The 16,369-nt window shown below is 43.7% G+C and overlaps 1 protein-coding gene across 4 annotated transcripts in view; it reads right to left on the reverse strand.

The window, feature by feature from the left end:
* Positions 1 to 15,839, reverse strand: part of LGR4 (leucine rich repeat containing G protein-coupled receptor 4) — a 145,824-nt gene extending 129,985 nt beyond the window's left edge. Inside the window, exon 1 of one of the 4 annotated variants that reach the window (XM_084852719.1) lies at positions 15,624 to 15,839. Coding sequence is in view for 2 of the 4 variants with exons in the window: in XM_084852690.1 (XP_084708816.1) it covers positions 14,818 to 15,002 (185 nt within the window). In the remaining 2 variants the exon portion in view is untranslated. Of the gene's footprint in view, positions 1 to 14,565; positions 14,734 to 14,817 lie in introns of those variants that run through there. The other 3 variants (XM_084852690.1, XM_084852699.1, XM_084852710.1) reach the window with 3 other exon arrangements.
* Between the last annotated feature and the right edge of the window lie 530 nt (positions 15,840 to 16,369).

Genomic DNA, 16,369 nt, shown 5'->3' on the forward strand with positions numbered 1-16,369 from the left:
CCACAGCCAAAATTTGGCATATTAGTCTAAAAAAAACCTTATAAACAAAAGCAAGGCACTGAGGGTGTATAAATACAGTTACTTTGTAATGCTTATCACAAAATAACTATAACACCCTGGTTATGTATGCACAAGCATTAAAAAAAAACACATGAGAATCTCCATCTTACCCAAGCATAAACTCAGATCCTCTTTTCACTGTATAACCGTCTTGACTGAGAGCACGAAGTGCTGATTAGAAGATGTTAAGGGATAACAAATTCTTGTTAGATTCTGCACCTGAGAAATAAGCTGACACCTGTCCTAGACACTACAATGCATGCCAGAATTGTGAGGAACATTGTCATTTAAGCCTGAAACAGAAAGTTCAAGAAACTTGCCTTTCCTGGCTGCAGCTGCTGGAGAAATGTCCAGAAGAATTACTAACCCTGGAGTCTAACTACTAGGCTCAACTACCTATTCCTTGGTTCAAGACTTAGAACCTGCCTTTACTTTTTCAGTGGCTGCTTTTATATTTTTATTGATCTGTTTCTATTTTAAAATATTATGTTATTGTTGTTGTTTTTATTGGTTACTTGTGTAAGTCACCTTGAACCACTTCCATTTTTTGGAAGTGAAAAGGCAGGTTCTATGTACTGAATAAATAAATAAAACAGTCTTAAGCATGTTTCCAAGTTACAGCACAACAAATGTGCAGGTGGGGGGGGAGGGTGTTCCCCCTCACCGGTGGTGAATCCAAATCTTTCTTTCCCTTGCCTTCTTACTGCACAGGTATCTCATCTTTCCAGCACTCAAACCATGTTACTTTATCACTAAGAATTTTATTCCCTCCCCGATCTGCAGACAGCACACACTGATTGTGAATGCTGTATGCAATCTGGCTGCAGAGGCATATAATTGAATAATGCCTCTGACATCACCAATAATTTTTATTTCAATTCATTAAAGGCTGTTGTACCTCTACCACATGTAGGCCTTTACAACAACCAAGTGCAAGCACAGGCAAGTCTCGCCTCCTCACCCACCCACCCCACACCCCCGCCACTTCTTCTAACAATACCCCACAATTTAAGGAACTTTTGTGCTTTGAAAAAATGTTGAAGACTTCTTGGTTCTTTGCCAACTGTGCACTTCTTCTCCAGAGCACAAGCACATTTCCCACTACCACCCCCCACTCCATCCTGCACACACAGCACACAGCACCCTGCACACACGCACACTCCATCCTGCACACACAGAAGAAGGCTATTCTTCTCCTGCAGCAAAACTGAACCCCAGCTTACACCACAACTTCATCCATACTAGATATCATTTTGCTTTTGAAGGACTACCCAACAAAAATTAGCACGTGGTTGAAGTACACTTTATAGTCAGGGTGAGCCTTACCCAATGCAGAATGAAAAATAACTTATCCTTGTCTGCTTCACTCAGGGTTGGACACTGTGAGAGAAGAGTGTATCATTCTGCCACTTGAGATACAAAGGTCTCCCCCCGCACACACATCTTTCAATAAAAATGTTGAAAAGATTATTGAAAAGGAAACATTTTCATACATATTTATACAAAAGAAAATGAATATTGAAATCTATATTCTAAAACATAATATTGAAGGTATTAGCCAACTGTGCACTAATGACCACGCGCTAGCATAAACCACGCTTGCGCAACATAACTAGGACTTGCTAGGGCAATGGGGGAAAGTGGTAATTTAGTGCTAGGATAAAGTTGGATACTACCCAGAGTCACCATGTCATTATAGTGAGACTTGAATTTACTTATACAATAAGTATATCTCACAAGAATTCCATGTGTCATTTCATTTCATTTATTATATTTCTATACAGCCCCAGAGCCGAAGCTCTCTGGGTGGTTCACAAAAATTAAAAACGATTAAAATGCATTATATAAAATATAAAAACCATTCACATAAGACATAAAATAAACACACACACAACAACATATATCTAAAACAATTTAAAACGATCAGCCAGAGACATTCAAGGGACTCACTGTACACTGCTAAATGCCTGAGAGAAGAGGGCAGTTTTAACCTGGCGTCAAAAAGATGACAATGTTGGTGCCAGGCAGGCCTCGCCAGGGAGATTATTCTATAAGTGGGGAGCCACCACTGAAAATGCCCTCTCCCTTGTTGCCGCCCCCCAAGCCTCCCCGGAGGAGGCTCCCGGAGGAGGGCTTTAGATGCAGAACGTAGTATATGGGTTGGTTCATGGCAGGAGAGGCGTTCTGTCAGGTACTATGGTCCCGGGCTGTGTAGAGCTTTATAAGTCAAAACCAGCACTCTGAATTGAGCTCAGAAGCATATAGGCAGCCAGTGCAAGCAGACCAGAATCAGTCTTGTATGTTCAGACTTTCTAGTCCCCATTATCAGTCTGGATGCTGCACTTTGCACAAGCTGCATCTTCTGAATTGTCTTCAAAGGCAGCTCCAAGTAGAGTGCATTGCAGTAATCTAACTTGGAGATAACTAGAGCATAGACAACTGAAGCCAGGTTATCCCTGTCCAGATAGGGGTACAGCTGGGCCACCAACCAAAGTTGGTAGAAGGCACTCCATGCCACCGATGCTACTTGAGCCTCAAGTGACAAAGATGACTCCAGGAGGACCCCCAAGCTACGAACGTGCTCCTTCAGGGAGTGTAACTCCATCTAGAACATGTTGAGCACCCTCCATCCAGTCAGGAGAACCACCCACTAACAGCATCTCAGTCTTGTCTAGATTAAGTTTCAGTTTATTAGCCCTCATCCAGTCCATTGTCACAGCTAGGCACCGATTTAGCACATCCACAGCCTCACCTGAAGAAGATAGAAAGGAGAAATAGAGCTGCGTGTCATCAGCACACTGATGACAGCGTACCCCAAAACTCTGGATGACAGCACTCAACTGTTTCATGTAGATGTTAAGTAACAAGGAGGACAAAACTGACCCCTGTGGAACTCCATACTGGAGAGTCCAAAGGGCCAAGCAATATCCCCCAAGTACCACCTTCTGGAGCTGACCATCCAAGTAGGAGTGAAACCACTGCAATGCAATGCCTCCCACTCCTAACTCAGACAATCACCCCAGAAGGATACTGTGGTCGATCATATTGAAAGCTGCCGAGAGATCAAGAAGACTCAACAAGGTCACATTCCTGTCTCTCTTCCGACATAGGCCATCATACAGGGCGACCAAGGCTGTTTCTATGCCAATGCCCAGCCTGAACCCTGACTGAAATGGATCTAGATAATCAGTCTCATCCCAGAGTGTTTGGAGCTGGTTGGCAACCACCGCTCAAGAACCTTGCCCAGGAAAGGAACATTTGCCACTGGCCTAAAATTATTAACATGAAAAGCACATGAAGGCATTTAACAAATGGCTTGTAACAATGTAGAACTGACATGGTTTTACAGAGTTCTATTTAGCCACAAAGGAACAAAGAATTCCATTGCTGATTTCAGCAAGAGGCTACTTTCTCAGAGCAAGTGCTATAGTACAGCAGCTAAAGGGATGCCCAAAGATGATGAGAAATACAAGCAGAAAAGTGTCTTTGTTCCCACCTGGGTTAGAAACGTACAACATAGTTGTCAAAGGTGTTAATATGAAACAGCTTTGATGGGAGGGGGGTTAAGTTAATACCTTCAACTAGCCTCTCTGAAGCACATACTAATGTTCCCTTCCAACTACATCAATATATATATATATATATATATATATCCCCTTCGTGGATCACTGCCTTGTTGTGGCGAAGGGGCTTGCGTAACTCAGTGAAGCCATAAGCTATGCCGTGCAGGGCCACCCAAGATGGACAGGTCATGGCAGAGAGTTCTGACAAAATGTGGTCCACTGGAGAAGGAAATGGCAACCCACTCCAGTATTCTTGCCAAGAAAACCCCATGGAACGTATCACAAGGCTAAAAGATATGACGCCAGAAGATGAGCCCCTCAGGTCGGAAGGTGTCCAATATGCTACTGGGGAAGAGCAGAGGGTATTTCCAAGTAGCGCCAGAAAGAGTGAAGCGGCTGGGCCAAACCCGAAAGGACACTCAGCTGTGGATGTGTCTGGCGGTGAAAAGAAAATCCGATGCTGTAAAGAACAATATTGTTTAGGAACCTGGAATGTCAGATCAATGAATCAAGGTAAGCTGGAGGTGGTCAAACATGAGATGGCAAGATTGAACATCGACATCTTGGGAATCAGCGAACTAAAATGGACAGGCATGGGCGAATTTAATTCAGGTGACCATCATATCTACTATTGTGGGCAAGAATCCCTTAGAAGAAATGGAGTAGCACTCATAGTCAACAAAAGGGTGGGAAAAGCAGTACTGGGGTACAATCTTAAAAATGATAGAATGATCTCAGTACGAATCCAAGGCAAACCATTCAACATGACAGTAATTCAAGTCTATGCCCCAACCACTGATGCCGAAGAAGCTGAGGTTGATCGGTTCTATGAAGACCTACAACACCTTCTAGAACTAACACCAAAAAAAGATGTCCTCTTCATCATAGGGGATTGGAATGCTAAAGTAGGAAGTCAAGAAATCACCGGGATAACAGGCAGGCATGGCCTTGGTGTACAAAATGAAGCAGGACAAAAGCTAATAGAGTTTTGCCAAGAGAACACGCTGATCATAGCAAACACTCTTTTCCAACAGCACAAGAGGCGACTCTACACATGGACGTCACCAGATGGTCAATATCGAAATCAGATTGATTATGTCCTTTGCAGCCAAAGATGGAGATGCTCCATACAGTCAGTAAAAACAAGACCTGGAGCTGACTGTGGCTCAGATCATGAGCTGCTTCTTGCAAAATTTCGGCTTAAATTGAAGAACGTAGGGAAAACCACTAAACCTTTCAGGTATGACCTAAATCATATCCCTGATGAATATACAGTGGAGGTGAGGAATAGATTTCAGGGATTAGACCTGATAGACAGAGTGCCTGAGGAACTATGGACAGAGGTCCGTAACATTGTTCAGGAGGCAGCAACGAAATCCATCCCAAAGAAAAAGAAATGCAAGAAAGCCAAGTGGCTGTCTGATGAGGCTTTACAAGTAGCTCATGAAAGAAGGGAAGCGAAAAGCAAAGGAGAAAGGGGAAGATATACCCAACTGAATGCAGAGTTCCAGAGAATAGCAAGGAGAGACAAGAAGGCCTTCTTAAATGAACAATGCAAAGAAATCGAGGAAAACAACAGAATGGGAAAGACTAGAGATCTCTTCAAGAAAATTGGAGATCTCAAGAGAACGTTTTGTGCAAAGACGGGCATGATAAAGGACAAAGAAGGCAGGGACCTAACAGAAGCAGATGAGATTAAGAAGAGGTGGCAAGAATACACAGAAGAACTATACAGGAAAGATCTGAATGTCCCTGATAGCCATGATAGTGCGGTCACTGAACTTGAGCCGGACATCCTAGAGAGTGAAGTCAAGTGGGCCTTAGGAAGCATTAGTAACAACAAAGCTAGCGGAGATGACAGTATTCCAGCTGAGCTATTTAAAATCCTAAAAGATGATGCTGTTAAAGTGCTGCATTCAATATGCCAACAAATCTGGAACACTCAACAGTGGCCACAAGACTGGAAAAGGTCAGTTTACATTCCAATTCCAAAGAAGGGCAATGCCAAAGAGTCCTCAAACTACCGCACAATTGCGCTCATTTCACATGCCAGCAAGGTGATGCTCAAAATCCTACAAGCTAGGCTTCAGCAGTATGTGAACCGAGAACTCCGGAAGTACAAGCTGGGTTTCGAAGAGGCAGAGGAACTAGAGATCAAATCGCCAACATTCGCTGCATCATGGAGAAAGCAAGAGAATTCCAGAAAACGTCTATTTCTGCTTCATTGACTACGCTAAAGCCTTTGATTGTGTGGATCACAACAAACTGTGGCAAATTCTTAAAGTGATGGGAGTACCAGACCACCTTACCTGTCTCCTGAGAAACCTGTACGAGGGTCAAGAAGCAACAGTAAGAACCAGAGATGGAACAAACGATTGGTTCAAAATTGGGAAAGGAGTACAACAAGGCTGCATATTGTCACCCTGCTTATTTAACTTATATACATCTTGAGAAATGCCGGGTTGGATGAATCAGAGGTCGGAATTAAGATTGCCGGGAGAATTATCAACAACCTCCGATATGCAGACGATACCACCCTAATGGCAGAAAGCGAAGAGGATCTCAAGAGCCTCTTGTTGAGGGTGATAGAGGAGAGTGCAAAAGCTGGTTTGAAACTCAACATTAAAAAAACTAAGATCATGGCATCTGGCCCTATCACTTCCTGGCATATAGAAGGGGAAGAAATGGAAGCAGTGACAGATTTTACTTTCTTGGGCTCCAAGATCACCGCAGACAGTGACTGTAGCCATGAAATTAAAAGACGCTTGCTCCTTGGGAGGAAAGCTATGGCAAACCTAGACAGCATAGTAAGAAGCAGAGACATCACCTTGCCGACAAAGGTCCGTCTAATCAAAGCTATGGTTTTCCCAGTAGTAATGTATGGCTGTGAGAGCTGGACTATAAGGAAGGCTGAGCGCCGAAGAATTGATGCTTTCGAACTGTGGTGCTGGAGAAGACTCTTACGAGTCCCCTGGACTGCAAGGAGGTCAAATCAGTCCATCCTAAAGGAAATCAACCCTGACTGCTCATTGGAAGGACAGATAATGAAGCTGAAGCTCCAATATTTTGGCCACCTAATGCGAAGAGAAAACTCCCTGGAAAAGACCCTGATGCTGGGAAAGACTGAAGGCAAAAGGAGAAGGGGACAGCAGAGGATGAGATGGCTAGATAGCATCACGGATGCAATGAATATGAACTTGAGCACGCTCCGGGAGAGAGCGCAGGACAGGAAGGCCTGGCGTGCTATGGTCCATGGGGTCACGAAGAGTCGGACACGACTGAACGACTGAACAACAACAAATATATATATATATATATATATATATTTCTCCTTCTGAAAGTATCTCAATTCTCTCACATAAACGAGTTATGAAGCTCTGTTAGATCAGATTTTTTGCAACACGTATTTCCAAGAACACAGATGAGGGCTAGATGAGGGCTATTTTATTGTTTTAAACTGTTGTATTATTGTACATCGCTCAGAGTGGCCGGGTGACCCGCCAGATGGACGATTAAGAAATTTAATAAATAAATAAATGAAATTATTTATTAGCATGTATGTATTTCAAACTAAGAACCCCATGACTTTATCACACTGCAAACAGATCACATGACTCCTCCTCACAGTAGAACAAGAAAGCGGAAAACATCCCTGCAAAAACGAGCTCCAAAAAAGGTGCAATACACCACTTGTGTGGAAATATGATTAATCTTCTTCTACACATTCCTATTCATTTAAGTCATGAACTTCAACTTAAATGAACTTCATTTAAGTTCATTTCTTCTACACATTCCTATTCATTTACCTACAAAAATGTTCAATAAAAGATATTCTACTAAGGGCACAACCCTATGAGTGTTAGACAGAAAAAAGACCTACAGCTCCCAGCATTCCCAGAGTTGTAGGACTTTTTCCTGTCTAAATACACATAGGATTGCACCCTAAGGCTGTAGTCCTAATAACTATTTACCTATAATTAAGTTGCATTGAATTCAGTGGGACTTTCTGAGTAGACATGTATAGGATTGCACTGTAAGAGTGCTTCTAGCTTTGCTGGTCCCAACAGAACCAATACACTCAGATGTGTACACACAAAGCTAAATGGAGCTGCAATCACTCCTCCTTTTCAGACAGATAATCTACAAAAATCTTTTGGGCATTCTATTCCAGCTTGTATTTAAATGGAAGTCCAGACTTCTGTCCAAGGCTACACTGAGGGCCTTTTTGACAGATAACCTTAAGTAATTAATTTGTTCCTTTAACATAGAAATTGCTAAATTTTATATTAAACAGCAGCCAACACTTCAGATTGCCATTTAACCCATTTTAATTGAGCATAGCACTTTGGATTTCCTTGTACTGAAACGTAAGCCTCTTGTACAATTTTCTGTAAGAAAATTATGGCTCCGAGAGTTAGGGAAGCTAAATGAAGACACAACTGGTATGAAAGAAGCAAACCAAATGAAACACAGTAATTGTGGTTTTACTATACATAGGACCGGGGGGGGGGGGACAGCAAATATAAACCAATGCAAATAAACACAGGCAGACCCTGTACAACCACAACTACCACCCAGAACTATTTGACAGGGCTCTTGAAAACAAAAGAAAACAAGAACAATGTTAAAGCACAGCACCCTACTATAAAGATTATCAAGGCAAAATCTGCACTAGAGCTGGATTTTCTCCTATTCTCCAGATTAAATTATGTAGCCATAATACTTAAAATGAATAGCCAGAACTGTAGCTGCATCTAATGTGTCTAGGTGTCCAAGGCAGTCATTCTGAATCAGACCAATTTCCATAAGTTTCTAAGAATGAATTCTCCTACCAGGAAAGGAAGCCCCTAAAGCGTTGTCTGAACTTAGTTTAACACTGCTTGTTACTCTCTCTCACTGTGGCATCTACCATGTCTTAGAATCCATTATTCCATGATCAGATTACTTACAATCAGGTGGACCACATGCAAATGATATGAAAGACAAACCAATGGGTTGGATCCAGACAATCTCATTGAAATCAACTGCTCTCAAGTTAGTCATGGCTAAGTTACATCCCACTGATTTCAATGGGTCTACTCTATGAAGGATGAAGTCCAGATCCAGCCCATAGTAAACATAGTGCAGGTAATATAACATGTTGGATGATTTGGGCATTTTTATTGGAAGAAAAATGGTTGGTTACAGGAAGCAAAATTTTCTGTGCCTTAAAAAAACTTCTTCATGGAAATAAAATTAACATACTTACTCATCAGTATAAAAGGTTCTAGGGAAACTGTGACATTATGTTTGCACAGTCAACTTGCTAGACATCAACTATTTTGCAACAATGTAAAGCTACAACCTCCACATACTGGTGGAGCAGGTGGCTGATGAAATCAGATATTCTACTGACAAGCACTTACATTATACCAAAGGATTCTTATCTACAGCATTTTTACTAATGGCTATAAAGTCCAATCATTCATTACCCATGTCCCTTCAAGCTGTCCTCTTTCCTGGCACATCTGTGCCAGCTAGTTTCTATGATTTTTTCACCTATCCCTTCTTTGCTAGTATGCTTCCCTTCTTCATTCAGTTTTTTAAATTAATTTTAATACTACCCCCCAAATGACTGCATTTATAATAGAATAAAATAATTTAAATCCAGCTTGTAAATATCATTTGCCTGGTTACTTGGGGCAGGAAGCTTTTTGTGAATTGGCAGTAGTTCTTTGTTGCTGTTATGTGTGCACAGCTGGGCTAGTAAAATTGTTGTAGGTAACAATTTTGTGACTTACTGGCCAGGCAGAAGGAGCAATCCTATGTCCTCTAGATTGTGTCTGGGGGACAGGATTTTTTTGGTTTCCTGGCTCTGTGCTTGATGACAGGACTCAGAACTCGGAGCCAGAAAACCACGCTCCCTGCCCCCTCCCCCTCATGGCCAGCATGGAGAGAACCATGCTGGCTGCTTCTCCGCACTTACAAAATAGTGCACGGTGACGGGGAGGAAGGGTTTTCCCTGGGGAGGGGAGGAGACTGGGACGGCAGTCCTAAGATCTTTCCTATGGCCATCCCAGCCTCCTTCCCTCCACCTCCCCGAAGCCTCCACTAGAAGGGCAAAATCGCCCATCTACCTAAATTGCAGAGGCAGGCATGAGGTGCCTCCTTTTCTGCACAGGATACTCATACGCCTCTGAGTTCGGGGGCTGACAAGTACTAAGGGCGCAACCCACAGGACTGTGCCCTTATTTAAATTAGATTTAATGCAATCCCTCCACTTGATTAATATCATCTTCCTCCTATAAAACCTGTCTTCCCTTATTTCACTTTGTAGCCATTTATGTTATTCCTATGACAAGAGAGAGAAAATGAAATTATTGAGTGTTTATACCTGTAAAAAGTCTAGCATATATTTTGAACATAACATAAAATATTGTATCAATTCAGACATCACGAACCCAATCTTCAAACCCATTCCATCTTCAAGCTGTAATGTTCTGCAGGCTCACACATTCTTTCCCTGTATGTGGGTTTCCTTCTCCATTTCCTTTTTTTCTGTAACTGTAGTTTGTCACCCCATCCAGATTGGCAAAGTATGCTTAGTGTTGCCTCCAAATCACGGTTTGCCAGCCCACTTCAAACTATGGTTTGGAAGTAAGGTACTAACCACTGATGTCTGAATCAGCAGCTTTGTGGTGGGTGGTAGTGGTAAAAAAAAAATAGGGAGTAAAGGAGGAAGTTGACATGAGAGAGGGGAAGGAGAGCACATGAACTTGCAACACACACCTATATCTCCAAACTATGGTATGGAGCGGGGGTGGGAAATCTGTGGCCCTCCAGATGTTTTGGCCTACAACTCCCATCATTCCTAACAATTACCTCGGCTGCCTAGGGCTGATGGGAGTGGTAGGCCAAAACAACTGGAGGGCCACAAGTTGCCCATCCCTGGTTTGGATTATTTGAGTTTGCTGCATCTCAGCTGCCCTAATTCAACTATTGAAAGTTACAGCAAACAAAGACAGAGACAGCCACTCAACAGCAATATAAAAGTATTTTTCCAACATGTGTGCATTATTTCAAAAAGTGAAGGCAGAGACAGCCTAAGTATCCCAGTCTCTTACCGATTAGTTTTTAGACACAGGACCATATAGTTAAAGAATTTTCCTGTTTCCCAGTTCTCAGACACCACTACACAGAGTATGAAACATGCTAGCAGGAGATGAGATTGCAGCATTACACAAAGATTACCACAAAGAGCTGCACACTCCTGCTCTAGAACAAACTTGACTTAGAGCTTGAGCCTATGTATGTTTACTGTAAATACATCCCAGAGGGATTTACTTCTGAATAAGCACTTCAAATGACACACTGTAAGGTTGCAAAGCTTACATGGGAACAAGTCCTATGGACAAACATGTTGGTAATCATGAGGTATCAAACATCCAAATCCAATATTTCATAGTAACAAGAGGGACATAACTTCTAAAATGTTGGGAAGCAGTTTGCTTCCAAACGGTTGGCAATCTGGTGCCCCCCAGATCTTTTATATTACAACTCACACCAGCCCTGGCCAACACTGCCAATGGCTAGGGATAATAGGAGTTGTAATCCAAAACATCTGGACGGTACCAGGTTGCCTACCCCAGCCTGTTTTTCCCAAAGAGAGCTCACAGCTGGTAGACAGGAGTGACTGATATTAATCTCAATTAAAGAATCAATTAATTCTTAAGATAAGAAACTGATGCTTATTAAATGACCGTCTCTTCATGGTTAGGTTCTTGATCTTGCCATCCTTTAGTGGAACTTTACTATGGAGTGTATTTTACCAACATGTCTCATATCAATCCTTTGTTTATACCAGTTGTGCTCTAAAACTGCAAAAGGGTTATGAACGTAATCATCTATTGTACTGGTCTAGAATCTTACTAATTCTACTTACTGATGAGGAAATCAGTATTTAAAAGTGCAGTATCATATCAAGCTTATTCTGCTCACTGATACTGACAAAGGTGGCTCAGTATAATACTCAAGTCTTAATGTGCTTGTATGTATACTATAATTTCTTCTAAAAAAGATTATAGTATACCTTATGAGGGGACGCGGTGGCTTAGTGGTTAAGACACTGAACTGCAGACTGGAAAGTCGGCAGGTCAGCAGTTCGAGACCCGAGTGCTGCGTGACAGAGTGAGCTCCCGTCTTCAGTCCCAGCTTCTGCCAACCTAGCAGTTCGAAAGCAAGAAATTGCAAGTAGATAAATAGCTACCGCCTCGGCGGGAAAGGTAACAGCGTTCCGTGCACCTCGGTGTTCAGTCATGCCGGCCACATGACCACGGAAGCGTCTTCGGACAGCGCTGGCTCTTCGGCTTAGAAACGGGGATGAGCACCGCACCCTAGAGTCGGACACAACTGGCTGGGGACACCTTTACCTTTTTACCTTTTTATACCTTATGAAGCCTTAGTAATATAAGATGTGACTGCAGCTCAAAACAAGACTTCATTATAGCTTTTGACTATTAAACCCTGACTGGAAGGTGGGGCGCAACCAATCCAACATGGCCAATTATAAAACCTACAAGGTTTGTGGATGTCTTGCTTAGTATGGCAATTTTCCAATACTATCTTTCTAAATGGGAACTATCAAATTGTAGGACACGTACATGCTGTGTGTGGAATTGGATTGCAGATCCAAGGTGAATTGCATATTCACCTGTATGAACCTGCCCCTACTTAAAATTGGTGTTGGAAGCCTTGATTGTTGGCCTGCCTTTAAGATCTGTTAGGTTGGCGGGCACTAGACATTGTCTTTTCAGTAGTGGTCCTTGCCTTATCGAATTCCTTCCCAAGAGATGTGCAGTGGCCCCTTCAGCCGTAGGTTTTTAAACCCCAACAATTTCAAATGGCTTTTAACTGATTTGTATTGGGACATTCTGCTGTTTTATTGATCTTTTACTGCTGTGGTTTGGAAATAGTTTTATACTGGCTAAATTATATGGTAGTATTGTTGATCTTTGAATTTTAGAAATTTTATGTTATGTTACAATATACACAATGTTATATTATATTAATATATTTTATAGTCTTAATTCTGTTCACCACCTTGAGTGGATACACTCCAGAAAGGCAGTGTATATTTTAAATAAATACATATAGAAAGTTTCTCATTCCATCTCAAGCACAAGTATACTATCCTTAATTTCTGCCAATATCTAGTTGAAAATATGTTTGAAATATCCCTACCTAAATTTGTTTATCTCCCCTAAAAAGATCTGGGACTACTAATAAGTAGCTGAGTGAAAACTGTAAACATTATAATGAAAACAGAGATGATCTGACCATACACACAAACACACACACACACACACAGAGTTAAAAACACATAGCACTCTCAATTAAAAAATTACACCGCCCTGTCTCATATCAACCTGAACCCATCATATTCTTAGTCCTGATTTTATGCAGTCCTATATAATTCTCTTTGGCTTCATATATCTGACTGCTATTAGTGGTAACCCCTCCACCTTCTCTAGGCCTTTGAGCAATACAATACTGCTTTATAATCCATTACAAAATTAATAACTGATTTTTCTTGCCTGCCTCAAAACTTCTCAGTTGTCATATTCTGCATACTCCCTGAAGGTCTTGTGCCTTCCTTTTAAACACTGGATTCTTGAACCCTCGAGTAAGCTCTTAATTATTAGTACTGAGAGCAGAACAATTTTTAGGAAATTCCCCAGAGCTTTAAGAAGGTCCGTCTATTCAGCACCAAGAGTGATTAAACACCAAAACCACACACACACACACCTTATAACAACACACCCTTGAAATCCTAGATGCAGTACACACCTAACATTGTTTTCCATGGTATTTTGTTATTATAATGGCTTTGTTAGATAGAAAGGCTGGGGTTAATTGCACTGGAATCTTAGTTTTGCTGAATCTGCTTTCAGATCCAAGGCTTTCAAACCAAGCCCCAGTAACATTGCCTGGATCAACTGATTATACAAAAATGCAGGTTTCATTACTCAACACACTCAAATATGGAGGCACCAAAAATATTTTTGTGTTGACTTCGCCTTAACCAAACTAGGTCTTCTTGTTGGCTGGGAGTACATTCCGTCACTGCATACAGAATCTAACAGACACTAAAGCTCTACTTCTACTCTCCTCATAAATCAGTGCAGGTTGATTCTCTCCAGGAGACTTGTAGGTGGGAATGATGGCAGCTGAGATCTACCAATATCTCAGTTCAGTCAATACACAGCACAACGTATAATGACGACAAGGGCTGTTGCAAGCCCCCCCTTTCCCCACCTCCTCTCACTATAAAAGCTAATTAATAAGCTGAGAATCTTAGACAAAAAAGGTGGCAAGTCAATAGTTAGGTTTGATACAGTTTTTAAAACTTCCTGTTTTCAGTGGGGGGAACCCCAAAACTTGGAATTTACAAGCCAGTCATATGCATGTTTACTTGGAAGTTCAACAGGGCTTAACCCCAAGTGAGGATGCATAAGATTGCAGCCTACAACACCACACACACAAGATGACTTACTTGTTTTGCTCCATGTCCTTGAATCTAAAGTGAGTGAAATACTAATCTTTAGGTCCCTAAAATCAGAACTTAACTCTACCCGAAGTTCCCACTTTGCCCACTGAATATGTGTTGAAGGGATAGGAAGAGTGACCTTTTATATGGCCTTTTAGCCATCCTGAACACTGAGTTTCTGAACAGTGCCATTAACCATGCTGCTCTAAACGGTGTCATTAAGGTCAACAGAGCTCACCCCAAGTAAACATACGTCGGATTGCAGCCGAAACCTAAATACTGCAATCCGTTGTATGCTTACTTGAGACCAAGCTCCCCAGAACACGGCGGGGCTTCCTTTCAAGTAAACATCCAAAGGATCGGGCTGCAAGGATCGTGTCTAAACCGCGTGCACAGCCCGATCCCAGGCGTACTTACGCGGAAGTAGAGCCACACCACTGAATTCAAACGGCGTTGCTTCCCAGGTAGCAGTTCTAGTGACCTGGCTTCGTCTGGGCGGGGATGATCTCCGCACAGGTAAGCACCGCAGTCAGGCCAGGGGCTAAAGAAAAGGCAGAGGCGCCTCTTCCTCGTCCCCCCCCCCCCGCTCAGGCCAGACTGGAAAGCACACGCAACCTGTTTGGCAAGGTAAAGGCAAGCGCGGCACCCTCCCGCCCCAGCCGTACTTACAGCGAGTGGGTGAAGGCGCTGAGTCCCTCCGGCACGGCGGTGAGCCCTCTCCCGGAGCAGTCCACTCCCCCGTCCCCATCGCAGCTACAGGAAACCGGGCAGGGAGGAGGCGAAGCTCCTCCGCTGGGCCCAGCCAAGCTCCCGAAGCCCCAGGCGAAGAAGCCGAGCAGAGCCAGGCAGCGCATCGCGAGACCCTTTCTCCTCGTCGCCGTCGCCTCGCAGGACCTGCCAAAGGGTCGCTGGCTGGCGTGCACCAGGCAGCCGCCGCCTGGCTGCGGTCACCTCGGGGGAAAGGGCCACGTCCCGTGCGCGCGCGCGCCTCCCTCCTCCTCCTCCTCCTCTCCGGGCCCTTCGGCTGAGCGGAGCGCTTGCTATCGCCGCTGGCCGGCTGCCTCCCTTCGCACCTCAGCGCCTGGCCGGCCGAAGCGCGAGCCCCCTTCTCCTTCCCCCCTCAGCACAATCCCCCCGCCGCACGAAGAGCCGACGCTTCAGCGGCTCCCCTTCCTCCCTGCTCCATGGAAAGGCGGCAGCTCGTCGTCAGTCATCTCCAGCGAGCAGGTAATAACGTGCCCCGCTGCGCTCTGCCATGGCAGTCTCCGAGCTCCCCTTGCGACGCCGCCGCGTGTAGCGCAATTCCTCTAGGAAGTTAACCCTTCAGCCATTCTAGCGCTCGCCCGCTCGCCCCTCTGCCTTTTCCCTTCCCTCGCTCCGCTCGGCTGCTGCGCTTGCTAGCAGGGAGCCAGCCAGCCTTCTTTTGCCTTCTAGGGTTGCACACAATACGGTGCCTGCGTGTGCGCTTCACGTACCCAAAATCCGGCGCCTGCTGCGGCGCTATGCAAAACAACGAGGTGTGTATGCTAATGAGGAGGCCGTGCCGCCCGCTCGCATTGGTCCGAAAGGGACCTCAGCCTGATAAATATGCAAAGCTTTTCCGAGCGTATTAAATAAATGATAGTTTTAAAAAAAACACCTCGGCAGAGACCTACAGGAGGAAAGAAACGGGAATTGGCAAGCTGGACGATGGGTGGGCGTGGCGAAAGGGGATGAGTGACAAGACGGGCGGAGGATGCCTTTGGTAACGGAGCGGGGCTGCAGGGCGAGAGGGAGAAAATGAGAATGCTTCTTCCAAGATGGAGCTTCTGGTTGGATGCATCTTACCACGCCAGGCTCTTCGCCTGCAGTGGAATTCCAGCGGCGGGCGCGAGGCGGAGATGTGCGCGCCTCCCTTCTACTACAACTCGAATGCCGATAGGGAGGGACTCTCCGCCTGGTCAGGTTAAGCACGTGTCAGCAAACCTTTGCACCAGAAGGCATGGAAGTTTGACTCCATCTTTATTTATTTCATTCACTTCATAACTATTTTTTTAATAACGAGATTTTATTAATTAAACAAAGAAAAGAAAATTGCATCAAGTTTAACTAGCTGTTGACAGAGGGCAATACATTAAACACATTTTCCTCCTTTAAAGACCAAAATATGGCACTTAATTATTTTTAATCTTGCTTTTCTTCCGTCCAATTAAAAATGTCAGCATATAAAATGCAGTTAAAA

This window comes from Heloderma suspectum, chromosome 1 (assembly GCF_057233095.1).
Source record: "Heloderma suspectum isolate Gila_16-S chromosome 1, 16-S_ref, whole genome shotgun sequence".
In the NCBI taxonomy this organism is placed as follows: Eukaryota; Metazoa; Chordata; class Lepidosauria; order Squamata; family Helodermatidae; genus Heloderma; species Heloderma suspectum.